Source organism: Peromyscus californicus, unplaced genomic scaffold (assembly GCF_007827085.1).
Source record: "Peromyscus californicus insignis strain IS unplaced genomic scaffold, ASM782708v3 Scaffold_4__1_contigs__length_199733344, whole genome shotgun sequence".
Classification (NCBI taxonomy): domain Eukaryota; kingdom Metazoa; phylum Chordata; class Mammalia; order Rodentia; family Cricetidae; genus Peromyscus; species Peromyscus californicus.
The window spans coordinates 83,070,779-83,089,753 of NW_026294562.1; the positions used below are offsets into that span (position 1 = coordinate 83,070,779).

At 39.6% G+C, this 18,975-nt stretch overlaps 1 protein-coding gene across 1 annotated transcript in view; it reads right to left on the bottom strand.

Annotated features, from left to right (window-relative positions):
- The window catches only part of LOC128125730 (phospholipid-transporting ATPase ABCA3-like), an 84,229-nt gene that overhangs the window by 10,099 nt on the left and 55,155 nt on the right, over nt 1-18,975 (bottom strand). Inside the window, exons 17-23 of the mRNA XM_052763379.1 lie at nt 18,174-18,420; nt 17,831-18,035; nt 14,970-15,186; nt 12,005-12,178; nt 6,653-6,831; nt 4,328-4,453; nt 3,910-4,104 (exon numbers count right to left, since the gene is read on the bottom strand). Coding sequence (XP_052619339.1) covers nt 3,910-4,104; nt 4,328-4,453; nt 6,653-6,831; nt 12,005-12,178; nt 14,970-15,186; nt 17,831-18,035; nt 18,174-18,420 — 1,343 coding nt within the window. The remainder of the gene's footprint in view (nt 1-3,909; nt 4,105-4,327; nt 4,454-6,652; nt 6,832-12,004; nt 12,179-14,969; nt 15,187-17,830; nt 18,036-18,173; nt 18,421-18,975) is intronic.

Genomic DNA, 18,975 nt, shown 5'->3' on the forward strand with positions numbered 1-18,975 from the left:
ATAGAGAGATAGAAACCCCCAAAGGAAACATAATAGGCATGCATTACTATAAGGGCAGGGTGTGGGAACTCCAAAGGTGTAGAAGTTAAAGATCTCATTAGTCAATGAATGGATTATGAAATAAACCATAAAAGAATTTAGAAATTATTTAGAGATTAGTGAAAAATGAAAATACAGCATATCTCAGTTTATCAGACTTAGTAAAATCAGAGTGTGGAAGTATTTATAATTATACTGTCTAGCTGAGCTCATAGCTGGAGTTGTCCCAAAGTAGTGACTGGTGAGTTACCAAAGGGACTGGCCCAAGCCACTCAGAGGTGGGTAGTGACTTGAAAGAGACGCACAAAATACAGAAGGCAGCAATGTCCTCTCCATAGATGGTAGGAAAGGAAATATATGACCTTAAGTGAAGGGGTGCTCTGTGGAGTTCATATGAAGCTTTGTGGAACTCAACTTGGAATTGGGGCTAATTTCTACATGGTTAACAATATACCTAACCCTTTGGTTTGAAGTAACAACCTAAAAATCTCGGTATATTAAAATGGTCCTTCACACCATGCAGGCCCTGATCATTTTTCTCCGAGCAAAGATTGCAACTGCATGGCTCTCATAGTAGTCCAGGGCCCTGTGCTTTCTTGATCAGGGATCAAATGTAAAAAGCAGGGGGATCTGGAGGACAGGTACACACTATAAACACACTACAAAGTCAGAAAACAGGCTGCGGTCATCGAACATGCCTCTAGTCTAGCACTTGGAGTGTGGAGGCAGGGGCCTGATTAAAGGTCCTCTTTGTTTGAATAGAAGGTTTCATGGTGAACAGGTGTTCTGGGAAGCCAAATTGCAGCTTGGCCCTGAACATGGCAACTAAAGTCATTCTTTCTCTAAGTTCACATATTACTTCATCAATGTCTCCTCTGGATGGATTTTGTTTTCTTGAGTTCTCTTTTCTCAAACCCCTCATTTTCTTAATCTGTTAACTTTTATGTTTTTTAATTTGTAATATAACATGTTTAATATATTGAAAGTATTGGTTCTACTTGTATTCACTAAATATATAATCTGAAGGGATTCTAAAAATACAATTCCATTTATAACATCAGTCAATATAATAAAGTAGAAAAAGGGGTTAATCAAAGAGTTTAAAATGTTATATACTCAAAACTATAAAACACTTCCGAAATAAGCAGGTGTATAGATAAATCATGTTTGTGAATTGAAAGACTTAATATTGTTAAGAATCCAAAAATACCCCCAAATTTACAGTTTTGAGGTAATCACCATCAAAATTATAATGATACAATTTCCTTTTTGTGAAAACAGAAAAACCTATTCTAAAGATAATCTGTAATCTTCAGGGAGCCTAATCCCCCAAAATATCTTAAAAATGAAGAAGGAAGTTGAAGGACTCGTCTCAAATTAAAAATGTATCAAAATGTTACAATAATCAAACAACTGGTACTGTCAATAAAGGCAGATATATAGGCCAGTGCAACATAATAAAGACCTAGAGTAGAACCTTAGGCCTGGCGTACTGGCTCCTGCCTGTAACCCAGCATTCCAAAGGCTGAGGGAGAAGGAGTGCCAGGACTTTCAAGCCAGTTCGGTTTACATAGAAATTTCCAGCCCCATCTTTCAAATACCTTAATTGGTTAATTATTTTGATAAGGATGCCAATGAGTAAAGGATAATCTTTCCAACAAATGCTACTGGGAAGACCAAAGTTGGACCTGTCACACAAAATAGAACAAAGAGCTAAATACAGAATTTATGAAGTTCTTAGAAGAAACCATATGGAGAGAGCTTCATTATAGTGACTTGGCAATGGACTTTTGGATGTGGTAACAAACTCCACAGACAACAAAATAAAAATTGTTCTTCATGAGATTAAAATCATTTGTATACTAGAGAACAAGGGAAGGGAAACATCAGCTCATAGAATGGGTTAAATATTTACATATAGCGATTAGTGTATAGAATACATAAGTGCTCCTCCAGCTCAGCAACAGAAAAGCATCCAAAGGACTTGAATACACACTTTCCCAATAAAGACATAAATGGCAGCAGTATGTAGGAAAAGTGCCCAATATCACTAATCTTTAGGGAAATGCGAATCAAAACTACAGTGGGAAACGATTTCACATATTAGCATGCATACTATAAAACAATCCAGTGACACAAGAAAGAGAAGCGCCCATCACGTACAGAAATTGCAACTGTTATGTGCTGCTGACAAGGATGTAGATGGTGAAGCTCATGTGGAATATACTATGACACTCAAATCTCTAAATATATACTTTAAACAACCTGAAGCGGGTACCCAAATGAATGTTTGTTGCTATGGTTCTGGCTGGGATATGTATTGAATGCTGGCTCCCTGGCTTGGCCTATTGGGAGGCTGTGGACTCTATGATGTGGGACCTGGTGGGAGATCCAGAGGTCAAGTTCTTGAAGAGGATAGTGGGTCCCTGTCTCCTGCCATTTTCTTGTTTGTATCCTGGCGGTGAAATATATGGTTTTGATCTGCCATGCATTCCTGTCATGATGTGCAACCTTGCCATAAAACCAAATGCCACAGAGCCAGCAAATCATACCCTTGAACATTTGAAACTACACAAAATGACTCTTTTAAAAAACAAGTTGACAAAGGTATTTTTTTATAGCTATAGAAAGCTGATTAGTGCATTTCATACTGATGTGATACTATTATTTGTAATAGTCAGATAGTAGATGAATGGGTAAACAAAATGTCCTATAATTATACAATAGAGTGAACATCTAATACATATATTAACCTTAAAGACAGTGGCAGCTGAAATATGCCAGGCAAAAAGGAACATTTTTATGTACAATATCTAAAACAGAGTCAAATTCTTACAGTCAGAAAGTAGGACAGTGGTTCCCAAGGGGTGAGTGAAGGAATGGACAGTTATTGTTTAATGGGTAAATTTTTCAGTTTGGGATGACTAAATACTTCTAGAGACAAACTGTGGTGATGTGCACAATGTCACTGAATTATAGAATTATTCAGAAATGCATTAGATAGTAAATTTTATATCATCTATTGCCATCACGATAAGAAGATATGCTAAAGAACATTTTAAAGACAAAACAAATTAAATATCATCACCAGTCACATAAAATGTGAGAGAATTTCAAATGGCAACCTGGAAAGATGCCCCAGGCTTGAGAACATTTCTCAGACTTTGTGATGCAGAGCCAGCCGCTGGCAAGCTTATGTTGGGCTTGTGTGCCTGGTCTCCTTTTAAATTTGGTACTTTCTCTGACCATGATGTTGATTCTTAATGCAGGCTTTGTTCCCTGGTGATAAATCACCTAATTCCCTTTGCATCCTGACAGTCCCAGGTGGGCAGTGGGACTTCTATCTCCTCAGGGGCCTGATAAGTGCTGTAGACTTCTGGAATGTGAAACTTTGACATTCTTTTCTGCTTGAAGCTCTCAGCATATGTCATCTCCAGCTCCTGCAGCCAGTAGCCAGCACAGGTACAAAGGCTGGTGGTTTTGCTTTGATTTGCAAGCATTCTGAAAGGCCATCCTGTTTCAGAGCTCTCAGTGACATGGATCAAGGCCCTGGTTGCAGCTAAACTCCCTACAGGCAGGTCATCCTCTGCTTATTTTCGCTGCCTTACACCCTTCCAGCCCCATGGGATACTTGTCTTCTCCACTGTGGTGAGAACTTGCCTTTCACTCCTACAGTTTCAGAAGACACTCTTGTCATAGGTTATGCTCTTATTACCTTACTTTCTCTTTGAAAATTTATTTTCCTCTCCAGAAGCCACAGCATCGGCATCTGTACCTACCACCATTGCCATGTGTTATCCCTAGCATTCTGCCTGCTGCCTGCAATCTAGAGTCATCGCTCTGTTCACCTCTTAGCCTGGAATAGCTTACCTTTAGGATGTTCTTGATGATGCTAATGCCATCAATGAACACATCTCCGGTGGTAGGAGTTTTTTCTCCGGTCAAAATTTGGAAAGTAGTTGTTTTACCTGCTCCATTGAATCCAAGTAATCCAAAGCACTCCCTCTCTTGGACAGCAAAGGAAATATTTTTCACAGCCAGAATGAATGGGTACTTAAAGTATATCTTTAAAAAAACACACACACACAACACAACACAATTTAGTAAAGGATATTTGTAGGTTATATAAAGAAATATCATGGACAAAGCAGTCATGCCCTCAGATAGTGTCACAAGAAGTTCACAGAAGAGTTTGCAAAGGTCCTGAAGAACCACAGTGAGACTGATGCCCACAGTGTTCTCTTGATGGAGCTGAAGGCAGAATATGAGTGCCATGGAATACCCTTACCTTTGTGAGCTCCTTAATAAGAACTGGGGAATTCAGAAACTCTTCAGGCTGGTGTAGAATTTTCTTTCTCTCATTTTCTACATCTTTATCTTCAGATTCCCCAGATAATTCCTTGGAAATTATATCCTGTATTTTTCAAGACAAGAATCGTACATGTGGATATCTTGTTAGAGGCATCTGTCCTAAATGTAGTGGATTTGTGAAATCTAAACACATGTCTAAATGGATGCTTTGAGCAATTTCCAAGGGGCTTTCTGAGTATTATTTCAGTGGTCACATCCAAAAGTAACAAGTAGTTCATCACAGAAATGAAGGTGGGGAGCCAAGAGAGGGAAAAGGGGCTTTCTGAGTATTATTTCAGTGGTCACATCCAAAAGTAACAAGTAGTTCATCACAGAAATGAAGGTGGGGAGCCAAGAGAGGGAAAAGCTATTCTCAAGGTAGAAACCATGAATTTGTGTGCTCTAAAGAATGACTCAAAACTTTCAAACACTTATGGGCATGATTGGATCTCTTTATCTATTTCTGTGTCTTGTGCCTTTTCTTTGGCTCTTTTCCTTCTGTTCTGTCCTATTCTGATTAGTTTGTTTTTATTTTATTTTATTATATTATATCTTATTGTTATCCTTTAGAAGCCTATTTGTTTTCTAATGAGAGAGAAAGGGGGTGGATCTGGATGGGAGGGGACGTGGGAAGGAGCTTGGAGTAGGGGAAGGGGAAACTGTTATCGGGATAGATCATGTGAGACAAAATATTTTTAGTAAAAACAAACATGCAGAGAAGTTATTTTGTCACCTGAACCTAAGGATGGAATTCATCCAAAGAGATGAGGGAAGCTGAAACACATGGTAATGGGGATGGAAAGATGGCTCAGCAGTTAAGAGCACTTACTGCTCTTGCAGAAGACCCAGGTTCAGTTCCCAAGACCTGCATGGCAACTGACAACCACTTCTAACTCCAGTTCCAGGGGAGCTAACACCTCTGCTGGCCTCCACAGGCTCTTGCACACATGTGGGACACATACATTCACCAAGTCACATACATATACATAAATAAAAATAAATAAATCATTGATGCCTTTAATCTCAGCACTTAGGAGGCAGAGAGGCAAGCTAATCTCTGTAAATTCAAGGCCTGGTCCACATTGTGAGTTCCAGGCTACCTGGGACTACATAGTAAGACCCTGTCTCAAAAAAAGAAAATGCATTTTTAAAATGTGGTAATAAGTAAACTTTGAAGATCTAAAAGGGAATTAGATGAACATGGTGGGGAACACTGGTAACCTCAGCACCTGGGAGGTAGAGGCAGGAGAATGTGAGTCCCAGGCTAGCTTGTGCTTTTTGTAGGTAGTTGTGTATGAAGGTCTTTGAGGATGAATCCTCTATCACAACCATCATTTTGTAAAACCAGGAATGGAAGCTGTAGGATTCTGATTACCACCAAAAAGAACTAGATTCGTGTCAAATCTCATTCAGAACTGCCAGTGTCTTCAGTTGAATTATTTGGCTTGCCTTTTAGATGAAGCTGCTGCTCCCCTACCAGGAAGCCATGTGTCTGGAGCTGCATGTGGCTTGGTTCCCTCTCTTTCATGGGTACCCATCTTTACCTCGGTATTCTTTAGCTGTACTGTCATGTCATGACCTTCATGAATTTCTCCAATTACCTCTTTCAGCCTTTAGAATACAATCTACTCTCTTATACTAACTTTTCCTTACCCCAGTCACGTGGAAACAGCTCTGTCATCTTACCTAGGAGCCTACATTATTACTTTCCACTTTTGAGACAGTGTCTAAGTTACCTAGGCTGGCCTTGAACTCCCTCTGTAGCCCAGGAGTGCCTTGAACTTGTGATCCTCTTGTCTCAGGTTCCTGAGTAGCTGGAACTATAGACCTGTATCACCATATATGGTTTGATGTATGTATTGTTAAATGCTCATGTTGGAATCAATGAGAGCTTTAAGAGCCATGACTTTAAGCTTGCTAAAAAGAAATCGGGAAACATAACAAAGGAGAAGAAAAACTGAAAGTGAGTAGAACAAAGGAAATTAGAAAAGTAAATATAAAAAACTGAATGCAAGAGAAAGTTGTCAGCAATAGATAAAATTCATAAAGACAAACTCTAGCTCTTCAAAATGATAATCGAAATGAATGTACTTTATTGTAGGTAATATCTCAGCAGGACTTTAAGGACAGACATTCCAGTAGACACTGTTATTTTTCTCTATTAACTGAGGTAGTAATATACAACACCTACTTTCCTTATCTAATTTCTATGCTACTAGAGTTTTTTTTTTTTTCTTGGCTTGTTCCATGCTTAAGTACTTACTGACTTGTATTTCTTGTAGATACCAAAGTAAATGTATTGATGGATAAGCATTCTTAATTTCCAAACAATATTCTCCCAAAAGAAAATAAAGAGAAGGAAAACTAAGCCTGTGATGCTCATAGCAATTAAATACTTTCCGATCATATGCTCCTTTAAAGAATAAATATTCTTCTCAATACCTGAGGATGGAGGGGAGAAAGATGAAGGAATCACACTTAATCTTATTGTGCAACACTGACATAATAAAACGCCAAATAAGAAACAGGAAAAAGTGAGATGTTGGGCTAAACTTAGACACAGTATTCAGAGCTTGAGGAGTGTTTATTCTGCTCTGAAAATGCAGTTTGAGAGAAAAACTTTGAAGACTGACCCTCATTAGTATATTGCATAGTAACATAGTAAGAATATAGCAGAGACAGCTAACAATATAACATCAAATAGATACTCAAGTCAATATTAGTAGAACTAATTCACACTGATAATATCCACCTCATTTTCTTTTTTTTTTTTTTTGGTTTTTCGAGACAGGGTTTCTCTGTGTAGCTTTGCGCCTCTCCTGGAACTCACTTGGTAGCCCAGGCTGGCCTCGAACTCACAGAGATCCACCTGGCTCTGCCTCCCGAGTGCTGGGATTAAAGGCGTGCGCCACCACCGCCCGGCCCCACCTCATTTTCAATATGATGAAAGGGCACCTCCATGGGCTTCCTTTCCAAAGACAGCAACTATATTCTTACTATGTTACTATGCAATATACTAATATAGTACCAGATTCAGTCACATTTCCTAGCTTTTAATGTAATGTCTCTTTTCTGTTCCACATTACAATTCCAGATACATTATCCTTAGTAGTTATCTGCAGTTTCTTGGCTGATTATATTCCTGTTCATGATTATAGTGGTGTTGCTGTCTTTGGAAAGGAAGCCCATGGAGGTGCCCTTCATCATATTGTAAGAAAGCAGGCTGAGAAAGCCATGGGGAGCAAGGCAGTAAGCAGCATCCCTCCATGGCCTCTGCACTAGCTCCTGCCTCCAGGTTCCCGCCCTGATTTCCTTCAATGATGAACAACCATGTGGAAGTGTAGGCCTAATAAATCCTTTCCTTCCCAACTTGCTTTTTGTCATGGTGTTTCATCACTATAGTAACTACAACTAGGACACCAAGAATGAGAATTTTCCCAAACTTTCCCAATACATCAAATCATAAACCCTGTAAGTTCTCACAATATAAGCAGAAGAAATGTTGATTTACCCTAAGCTACATGGAAATAATGCTAATCATGAAAGAGAATAAACATATTAACAATAAATAGCTTATTAAATTTTCTTATGATCTTAGGCAGTTAGTCTCCCAACACAGAACATAATAAAACACACAAGTCAATACATTGGAAACAAACACAAAATGAATCAATAAAATTGAAAGCTTATTTTCTGACAAGTCTGATAAAATTGATAAGGCATTTCAGGATTGATCAAGACACCTTAAAATTTATGAGCCCGAATGTAGCCATTATAAGACCATTAATTATGCTCCTTGTGAGCTGCCTGTTTTTTCTTTATGGTTCTTAGCTGTTCTTTTGCAGAGCTGCCAGCTTAAGTCGTGCTGGGATCAAGAAAAATGGGCCTTAGCTGTTTGTGTTCCTGGAGTTGTATCCATGCCAGTGGATGCCCACAAGCTCAGAAGAGAATTTGACATCGCTGCTGCCATTGTTGCTGTTATAGCAGTGGCAGCCACCGCTGCTACTGTTTCTGGGATTACCATTTCATAATTGCTTACTACAGCTAGCACAGTGGAGACCCTGGCAGCAAAAGTAGCTACCACAGTTAGTTAATCTTTCATTCTATTGGGCATGATAAATTTAATTCAATAGTTACATACATTTCGATTGGCTTTGAAAATTATAAATTTATAAACTCAAGTTCCATTTGCTTTTGGGATACCATCTTATAAGGATTCCAATTTGCAGTAGGGCTCATTAAGGAAGGGAATGGCTCAGTTGCCTTTAGCCTACTGGCTATGGGTGGGTTAGGACTTCTGTTGGTCTTTTTTGTGTCAAACACACAGATTGCAAGTCCAGCGCCACTTTGAGATCTTTGGCAGCAGTTAATTCTGCAGCTCACACACGATTGAGCCTGTATGATAATGAGTATTCAGAGACAGGTAATGTCTGGGGGGCCCTCACCAACCTAAGACAGAACGCCTGTATGGCCTGGGCAGGCATCTCCATGACGGGTAAGGTGACCTGCTAATGTCCCACGCAACCTAAGTCAGAAGCTCATTTTTTAGTAAAAGGGGGACCTGTAGGTTCCTGGCCCCCGTTTTGGATAACTGTTGCCTTGCTTGCTGACCTTGACCTTGATATCCTCCCTATGCTAATTCCCTGCCTGGTTCCACCCTCATGAATGCTTAAGGGAAGTTCCTTGTCTGTGTATCCTGCATAATGGGCATTAACAGCTTAGATGCAAGATTGTAAAACATCGCTAGTGAACTTCTGCCCTCTGGAGTTCTCCCATTGTGCTATAAGCCTGTATTTAAGACCTCTTCCCTCCTTCAATAAATGGCATTTGGCATTAAAAAAAAAAGGATGAAAAGAAGGGCCAGCAAGATGGCTGATTGAATAAAGGCACTTGACACCAAACCTGATGACCTGAGCTTGACCTCAGGGTCTACTTTGTAGAAGAACTGATAATTATAAGTTTTACAAGTTGTTTTCTGACCTCCATACATGTGCCCCCAACAGTCCCTCAAAATACATGCACGTACCTGTTGGGGAGTATTATTTTAAAGTGTGTTGCACTATTTCATACTGCTTTTGTTAAAAATTCAAAGATGTGTTTGATTAAATAAAGTTAACTGGGAGCAGGAGGCTGAGTCAGCAAGTAGGTGCCAGGAAGTGGTAAGGAGGAACCACGTGTAGCAAGGGTTTTTTTAAGTGGGCCTGAGAGAAGGACGCTGGGTTTTTTGGAAGATGCAGCAAAGGGAGAAGGTTAGCTACTTGCTATTCAGTCTTTCTGAGAGAGCAGAATTCCACCTGAACCACTGAATGTGAGTTCTTTAGATTTAGGTAAAGTTTCCCTTAGCAGCTTGAGGGAAGAGAATCCCCTCAGGCTGTGGCCCTTGTGGCTGAACTTATTGCTGGTAGCAGTGGAGTTGCAATCTCTGATTAGGACAGCCATTACTTAAGGGGCAGCCACTGTAGATAACAGAAAACAGATAACAACACGTACACACACACACACACACACACACACACACAGAGAGAGAGAGAGAGAGAGAGAGAGAGAGAGAGAGAGAGAGAGAGAGAGAGAGAAAGTCAAGTGGCAACAGGATATTACAGATGCTAAAACTATCCTAAGGTATTCTGAATAAACTTACCCCAATAAAACTGAAAGTTTAGATGGAATGAAATAATCCCATGAAACCATGATAAACACCTCCCTCAATGTATTAAATAACCAAAGCATGAGACCACAGAATGCAGGCTTTATTTTCAAAAAAACCAACTACAAGCAATACAGCTATACCCATAAAACCCTTAGAGGAAGTATAGGGCTAATTGTGACAACTTTGTTGTTTTGCTATAACATCTAAAAACCTCAGGGACAATCACTGAAACAGTAGAGAAGCCAGGCCTCATGTGCATTGTAATTGTATTACACTTGATTTTGCCACTGTCCTACATAATTCCATTAAAACTATTGGGCATCAAAGAAAGAGAAGCAGATCACAGAACTGAAGAAAATGTTTATAAGTCACATATCAAAGGGACATCTAGTGTCTAGAATATATAAAAACAAGGGGCCCAACTAAAAATGGGCAAAGACCTTTTTACAAGAGAAAAGATACCCATGTGGGCAATAGGCACATGGAAAGAGGCTAATGTCACTAGACATTAGGGAAAAGCAAATCAAAATCTAAATGAGATTCGACACCTGCTAAGATGGCTGTGATAAACGGAAAGGAAAATAACAAGTGTTAGGTGGGGATATGATGAAACTAGATCCCTCCTTTATTCCTGCATGAAAATGTTACCAGATTTCACTGAGACCCAACCATACCAACCCTTGGTGTTTATTTTCTGTACAGTTGACCCAGTTGGATGCCCTCTGAGGCCACTCATGATTGTTTTAGATACGACCAATCTTATTAAACACTCTTTCCCTTCCCCATTCTCCTGCAAATAAGACATTTTCAGAATTACATATTGAGTGATGCTTTCCACCATAAGGGATTCCCAAGGTCAATGAGTCATTCTATGCTTTCCTTTACCACAAATCTTTTTTTCTTGCTTTTGTTTCTAGCCTTTCACTCTACATTGTACTGATTTCTTCACCCAAATGGCTGCTGCCTACTTTAATTTACCTATTAAAAAGTCTTGTTGAGTCCCTCATGTACCAGGTACTACTCTGTTAGACACTGAAAATGGGTTTTGCCTGCTCCTTTATAAGCTGTGGCCTGGCGAGGGTGTGAATTATATGGGACAGTGGTATAACAAAAGCAAATATAACGCAGTTGCAGTACAGATCTTTCCCCTAGAAGCTCTGTCCCTATGGGAGTTCTGGTTCATAAAGGCTGTGGGACAGGGGCTAGGGAGATGACTCAATGGATAACATAATTGCCTTGCAAGTGTGAGGACCAGATTCCACCTACCACACATGTAAATGTCCAGCAGGCATGGCAAGGGCAAGCTGGCTACATAGACTAGCCAAATTGGTGAGCTTTGTTTTCAGAATGAAACACTGTCTCATTAAACAATGTGGGGAGTGACCCAGGAAGGCACCCAGTGGCAACCTCTGGCCTCCACTTGCACATTAACATGTAAATATGCACTCCCACATATAGATATACACATGCAAAATAAAAAATAAAAAATAAAAAAGGCTGTGTGACACAGGCAAAAAGTCAGTTTTCTTAAGTGAATACAAAAACCATAACTTGAGTTTGCTGTGAAGATGTAAAGCTCATAGACAGCTTATTCCTAGTAGATCTTTTTCCCTGTATGATCACAGGCCTTTAAGCTTAACTTGGACTTGATTTTGATACCACATTCATTGCTCTCATCTCCCTAGGCTGTGTACCAAATCTAGGGACATATGCATACCAGAAAGGCATGCTGCCACTGAGTTAGAGCCACAGCCTTCATGACAGTTGTGCTAAGTCGCCCAGGATGACCTTGAACCCGAGACCCCAACTCACAATCCTCTGTCAGTGTTCCAAGTAGTTATAGACCTGCCTAGTGAAAATGGTTTGTGAATTAAGACTGTTCCCTTTGAAAGATATGCAGGTTCCTCATCCCATCCATGCTTTGGGCATCTGATAGCCTAGAGACTTAGACATCCCCAATATACTTACTTTCTTTGCTACAATTCAGGTATTTGGGGACATTCTTTTTCTGGATGCACTGTATTTTCCTCTGGTAAATGACAGTGTAGTCACCAATGCACTTCCCAAGGTTGTATGTGGGAAAGAGCAGCAGTGCGTTGAGCAGGAAGGTTTTGGTGGTGTTAGACATGGTGGTTGGTAATTCTAAAAGGTGACAAGAACAGGTTATGTAAGAGGAAACGAACCACCTCCATGATAAGACGTCCCCTAGGAACTATCAAATCAGGCTCAGGGAACTGAAACCCACATGATTATCTTGCTAACAGGTTTTGGCATCGTTTACAGCTTGAGTTTGTGCTGATGATTACAGAATTCTGGAAAGTCTTTTTGGTGAAGTAGAGCTACCTGTGGCTAGTATTTCCTCTACGAAAAGAATTTTAGCTAACTACTTGATGCTCATAGTATATTTCCGATTTTCTACCTTTTCTGAAATCTGGTTTAGTAAATTGCACTTTAAGAAGTACAAGTTTTTGTTTGTTGGCCCAAGCTTGTCATGTGTATGAGGACATTTTTTCCTCCCTCCCTCCCTCCCTCCCTCCCTCCCTCCCTCCCTCCCTCCCTCCCTCCCTCCCTTCCTTCCTTCCTTCCTTCCTTCCTTCCTTCCTTCCTCATGAAACAATGTGTTTGCTTCGTAGGTACCATTTGTCAACCTCTCCCCACTGTCTTGTCCATCAGTCCTAAGAAAGGTGTAGAAAAATCTTCTTTTATGATAGTGTGTTTTTGCAGCTACTTGGAGTAGTTCTGGAAATTCTGAGTATGTTTACTTCCTGATTATATTGTCAGGTAAATAAAATTTTAGAATTCTTAGCAATTTATGCTAAAGTGAATCTGTTATCACGTTGTAATCCTCTGTGTCTCCAATAATTTTAACATGAAAATACATTTGCTCATATTACTGTAACAGCTCAAGTTTTCGTTTTCCATATACACATCTTTTGTGACTACTTACTTTGTGTATGTTAGTTTCTGAAACCGTGCTTCTTGTAAACAGCATGAACCTAGAACTCGGGCTGGGAGAATCCATTCTGCCAACCTTGTCATTTATCTAATGATCCTGCTTTGTCACTTAGCTCTAGTACTGGTGTTCTGGGCTAATAATTACTGTCCCATCTCTCTCTATCTACTGTTTCCCACTTCCCTCTCTCCTCTCCCCTTGCTTCCTCCTTCTGGACTGGACACATTGTGCTTTGCAAGTTAAACTTTAAGGTGTTGCTCTAGCGGTGACACTGGACATTCAGAAACGTCCCTTTCTGGTTCAGCTTTGGGCTGTGGCTGTGGCTGTGGCTGTGGTATTCCTTTAGCCTCACTTGTTGGAGCCTGGACATTCTAAAGTTTTCAAATACTAATTGTTTGTCCTTTACAATTTCTTTCTAAACTTTATTTGGCTATATATTAGAAACTCTCTAACCTCCAATGATTTTAATTTTCATGTTTTTTGTTGTTTCTGTGTCATGGGATAGCTTAAGTATATTTCTTTTGTGTTAATCTTTAACCTATTCCTTCTCACTTTAACTATGGATGATATTTTAAAACTCTAATCTGCAGAAGCTGTTTTAGCTTTATTTTTAATTGGCTTGAAATAATTGTATATATTTATGGAATAATATATGTTATGATAGATGTACATACTGTGGAATGATCAAATAAGAATAGTTAGAGTATTCCTCACATCAAATATTTTCATTTGTGGTGAGATTATTTAAAATAATCTCTTAAATATTTAATTACGTATTACTATGAAGAATAATTACCTTGATGTGCAATATAACCCTAGAATGGATTCTTCCTGCCTAACCATACTTGAGTTTAAGTATTTTCATTTAAAGGTTTTATTTGTAAATACTTTCCAAATCTATTTGTTTTGAGTGTTTTTATTATTTGTTTATACTCTGAGACTCTGTTACTGCGTACATTTTAAAGTATACACTATATATTTAGGTTTGAAGTATATTCAGGTTTGGTTCTTTTACTTCAGTATTTTCTTTGGGGGATGGATGGATGGCTCAGCAGTTAAGAGCACTGACTAATCTTGTAGAGGACCTGAGTTCAGTTCCCAGTACCCACATAGTGACTTATAACCACCTGCATCTCTAGTTCTAGGGGTTTGATGCCCTGTTCTTGTCTCCAGAGACATCTGTATGCACATAGTATACACACAAACAAGCAGACACACATACACAAAAGTAAAAACAAATGAAAAATTTTAAATCTTATGTATATGGAATTTAACTTTGAGATTATCAGGAAGCCAGGGAATTTGTATATGTTTTTATTATTCACCTGGGACCATAGTCATCTGAAATTATTTAAAACAAACTATCAATGTTTTTTGTTTTTTCTCACATAGTTACTATACTTTTAGAATAAAATGTATGCAAGTACTGATGAATTCTTAAGAAAAATACTTGTTTCTGTATCTATCCAGGTCAAATAATCCTGAGTTTTCTGAAATTGGGTGTAAAAGGTCCATGTAACTACCAGCCTTGTGAGATTTGTCAAAAATGCCAAAAGTACACAATGAAGAAAAAAAAATACAGCATTTTCAACAAATGGTGCTAGAAAAAATGGATGTCTACATGTAGAAAAATGAAACTAGATACGTATCTCTCACCCTGCATTAAATCAATTCCAAAGGTTCAGAGATCTCAATGTATACCCCAAACTCTAAAATTACTACAGAATCATTGAATCTAAACTATTGGAAGTGATAGAGAGGTTCTACTGAGGACCTGAAGCTCAGGCTGGGTCTTCACTTTAATACAAGGATTCTGGGTAGCATGATCATAGAAACTCAAGAAAGATTATTGAGATATACCTAATACAGATGTATCCCAAACTGTCTACTAATGTCCATCTCTTTGGGCCTGTTGCTGCTACTGATTTATTTATTGCTATCTCCAGGGAAGGGGACATTTTGTGAAGTGCTCACACTTACGGGATACTAATACAGTATCTATCAAGATACTGAAAATGCCAGAGACATAATTGAACATGATAAGCTTGATATAGGCAGAGGTGCTTTTAGAAAACAGGAAGCTCATCAGGTATGTGAGGGGAATGGCAGACCATCCAAACAGTGTGAGGATCAGCATTGTTTCCAGAATGTGGTAGTCTGTAACATAAATATCAATTTTGCAGTATTTGAACACAACCTGAAACAGAGGGGACAGAGACAAAAGTTAGGCCAGGGTCTCTCTCTCTCTCTCTCTCTCTCTCTCTCTCTCTCTCTCTCTCTCTCTCTGTGTTTCTCTCTCTCTCTCTCTCTCTCTCTCTCTCTCTCACACACACACACACACACACACCCTAAGCCACAACACTCAAAAAAAAATTCCAAGACTTTAATTTTTTGCCTCTTTGCAGTTAATAGCACCCATAGCTTATGAGCATGGGTTCAGGCCAGGTGCACATTCTCTTCACTAGAGGACATTCCAGCAAGCAGAATCATTACCATGGTCATTTCTTATTTAATTTTTCTCCTTAGAAGAGTTTCTCTAAAGATTCTTACACAGATATTAGACACAAAGCAAAGGGTAACCAGGCTACCATCCACAACCCAGAGAAGCTAGGTAACAAGGAGAGACATGCATGGAATGTCTAGGAAGGGGAAATAGATAAGATCTCTTGAGTAAATTGGGAGCATGGTGAGGGGCGGTGGTGGAGGTAAGGGGAGGTGGCAGGAGAACATGTGGGAACGGGATGGTTGAGTTGGGAGAGGGACAGAGAGGGAGATCAATGAAAGAGGTATCTTCATAGAGGGAGCCATTATGGGGTTAGGGGGAAACCTAGTGCTAGGGAAATTCCCAGTAATCCATAAGGATGACCCCAGCTAAGATTCCAAACAGTAGTGGAGAGGATCCTTGAACTGGCCTTCCCCTGTAATCAGATTGATGACTACCCTAATTGTCATCATAGAACCTTCCTCCAGTAACTGATGAAAGTAGATGCAGAGACGCACAGCTAAGCACTGGGTGGAGCTTCTGGAGTCCAGTCGAAGAGAGGGAGGAGGGATTGTAGGAGCAAGGTGGTGGTGGGGGGGTCAAGATCATGATGGGGAAACCCACAGAGACAGCTGTGACAGTTGGATCTCATGGACTCTGGACCAACAGCTGGGGAACCTGCATGGGACGGAACTAGGCCTTCTGAATGTGGTGACAGTTATATGGCTTGGGCAGTTTGTGGGGCCACTGCAGTGGGACCAGGATTTATCTCTAGTGGCATGAACTGGCTTTTTGGAGCCCATTCTCTATGGAGGGATACCTTGCTCAGCCTCTATACAGGGGGAGGGGCTTGGTCCTGCCTCAACTTGATATGCCAGACTTTGTTAACTCCCCATCGGAAGCCTTACCCTCTCTGAGGAGTGGATGGGGGTGGGAGGAAAGTGGGGGGTGAGCGGTGGGGGGGGCTGTAGTTGGTATGTAAAATGGAAAAAAATCTTTTAAATAAAAAAAAAGAAACTAAAAAAATTCATATACAGAACCAGGAGACTCTCATACTAACGACAGCTACCAGCTTTCCTAGAAAATAGATGATTTCTCTAAACATTTTCCTCATATTTCATCAGTTGCCTCTCATTGATATTCCTTGCTTTTGTAGTTCTAGTCTACTTCTCACAGTCATTCCAGAACCTCCTTCTTTGTTACTTATAATTCACATGGAAAACCAGAAAAGGAAACGTAAATTTAGAGAGACCTAAATTGAAATCTTGTTTGACTGAATCTTCTCCAAAGGCCTGGAAACCACCATTCTACACTCTGATTCTCGGAATCTGACTGTTTTGTATATTTTGTAAAGTAGAATCACACAGTGTTTGGCTTTGGGTGGTTGCTGTATTTTGTGTAAATATCTTCTGCCTTCATCTACAGTAACAGCAAATGTGAGGAGCAACTTCTTTCTAAGGGTAACTGATGCTGCATTGCATGCAGATACCATATTCTCTTTCTCTATGCGTCTGTTGGTGGTCATAAGGTCTCCTCCACATTTTGACTGCTGTGATTAGTATATAGTGAAAGTAGGAAGATGATGTATCTTTGAGATTCTGGTTCTATCTCTTACATCTACGAATGGGATGTTTAATTATAGGGTAGTACCATTGAATACCTTGAGAACGCTGCCATGTTGTTCTTGGCAATATCCATCTTTCTGATTATCACCAACAGGTTGAAAGTTTTCCAATTTTTGGAAAACTACTTAGTTTGTCGTATTTTTTTGTAATAGCTATACTAACAAATATTTGAACAAAGGTTTAAGATAAATTGATGGAGACTTAAAGCTAGGAAAGGTGGCAATAGTCTAGTTCAGAATACTGGGAGACAAAATTTAACACAGCTGGCTAGGATGAAGTATGAAGCACAGTAAGAAGCGTTCTACTTTCAACAGTTTTAGAACTCAGCAAAAGGTTCAAAGGAAACACTGGGAAATCAGTTCAGAGATACACTTGTACTATGACAAAGGAAGGCTACTTCCTTTAATAAAGCACTTGGAAGTTATTTTCTTAGTCTACCTTAAGACTTTTGGATTACTTGTTTATTTAGACAGGTTCTTGTGCACCCCAAGCTGACTTTGAACTAGGTATGTAGTTGAGGATGAACTTGAACTCCTAACCTTCACTTCTCCACCTCCCAAGTGCTGAGATTCCAGATCATCACCACCATTCCAGTGCTGAAATGTGCTTGATAAGATAATGAGCAAAGATTGTTTATTGGCATAGCTATGTTTATGAGAACATCAGTTAGAAGAGGGATTTTTCTTGTGGAACCAAAGGAAAATAAACCCTCACAAACATTGTCTGGCACTCACCAGTAGTAGGCAGCAAGAAATGAAGAAGATGATGAAGTCAAACATGAGAGCAGAAAGCCAGTACACAAGGACAGGGACCCCACTCAGAAACTGCATGTGCTTTGCCTTGGTGGTTCTTTCAGTCACTGTCAGGAGGCAAAAGCCACTGACCAAAAGAGCCATGCCCAGCTGGATTTTTAAGGCAACCACCTTTCCTTCTATACTTCTATAGAAGAAACAAAAAAAGATAAATCAGAAGATGCAGATTTCCATCAATGGCTATTTTTAATCACAGAAATATAATTGGATAGGGTGGGAAGAATGCATTTCAAGTGCAAAAGTAAAAACATGGAACAAAACATACCCTAGACTTTTCTTAGCCTGATTGTATGGCTGAGGTTTATTGGAGACCGTTATGGAAGCATCAGCACCAGAAAGTGACATGAAAAGAATGTTGTCTAAAACTGCCAGGGACAGAGATGGTGAATGGTAAGCTTCATTGTTGAACAGAACAGTAAGCTCTGTTCTATTTGCAACCACCTCCATAGAAAGTGCAATAATACATGAATGGATGCATTCTTCATTTCTCTCCAAGTATTTGAGTAGGTCACCTAGGGCGAAGATACAATACTGGTCAGTGAATCCGACATACAGATCACACTAATGTATGGCATCCAAGAACAAATAATTGCAGTTTTCACCTCATTAAATTTTGTCAAGATAATTATTTCAAAATTTTGCTGTTATCCTTGGGACTTTATTCCATCATTAAATTCCAGGATTTCTCATTGTATTTACTATAACCCAGACTATAATTTTGCTGAGAAAACACAGCCCTATGTAACTCCTTCAACTTACCTACCTGTCTTTAACAGATTGGTAAGAAATGCCACTCACATCACAGAGGTCACAAAACTCTGCTCTGATAAAATGGAAAAACTAGGTGAACAATTTTTAAAATCACCTTTTGAGAATAGGGCAGAGCTAGAAAGCAACAACAGTTTTTGGTCCAGACCCTAAGAGGAATAAAAGCATGGAGGGGAGCCCAACAGTCTGCTCCCTTCTAAGTGGTGGGAAAGCTCCATAAGCCCCCAGTATCCTGCCCTGCACAGTAGTGAGGAGGAGACAGACTAAGCTGGACAAATGTCGTCCAGCCCCAAATAAGG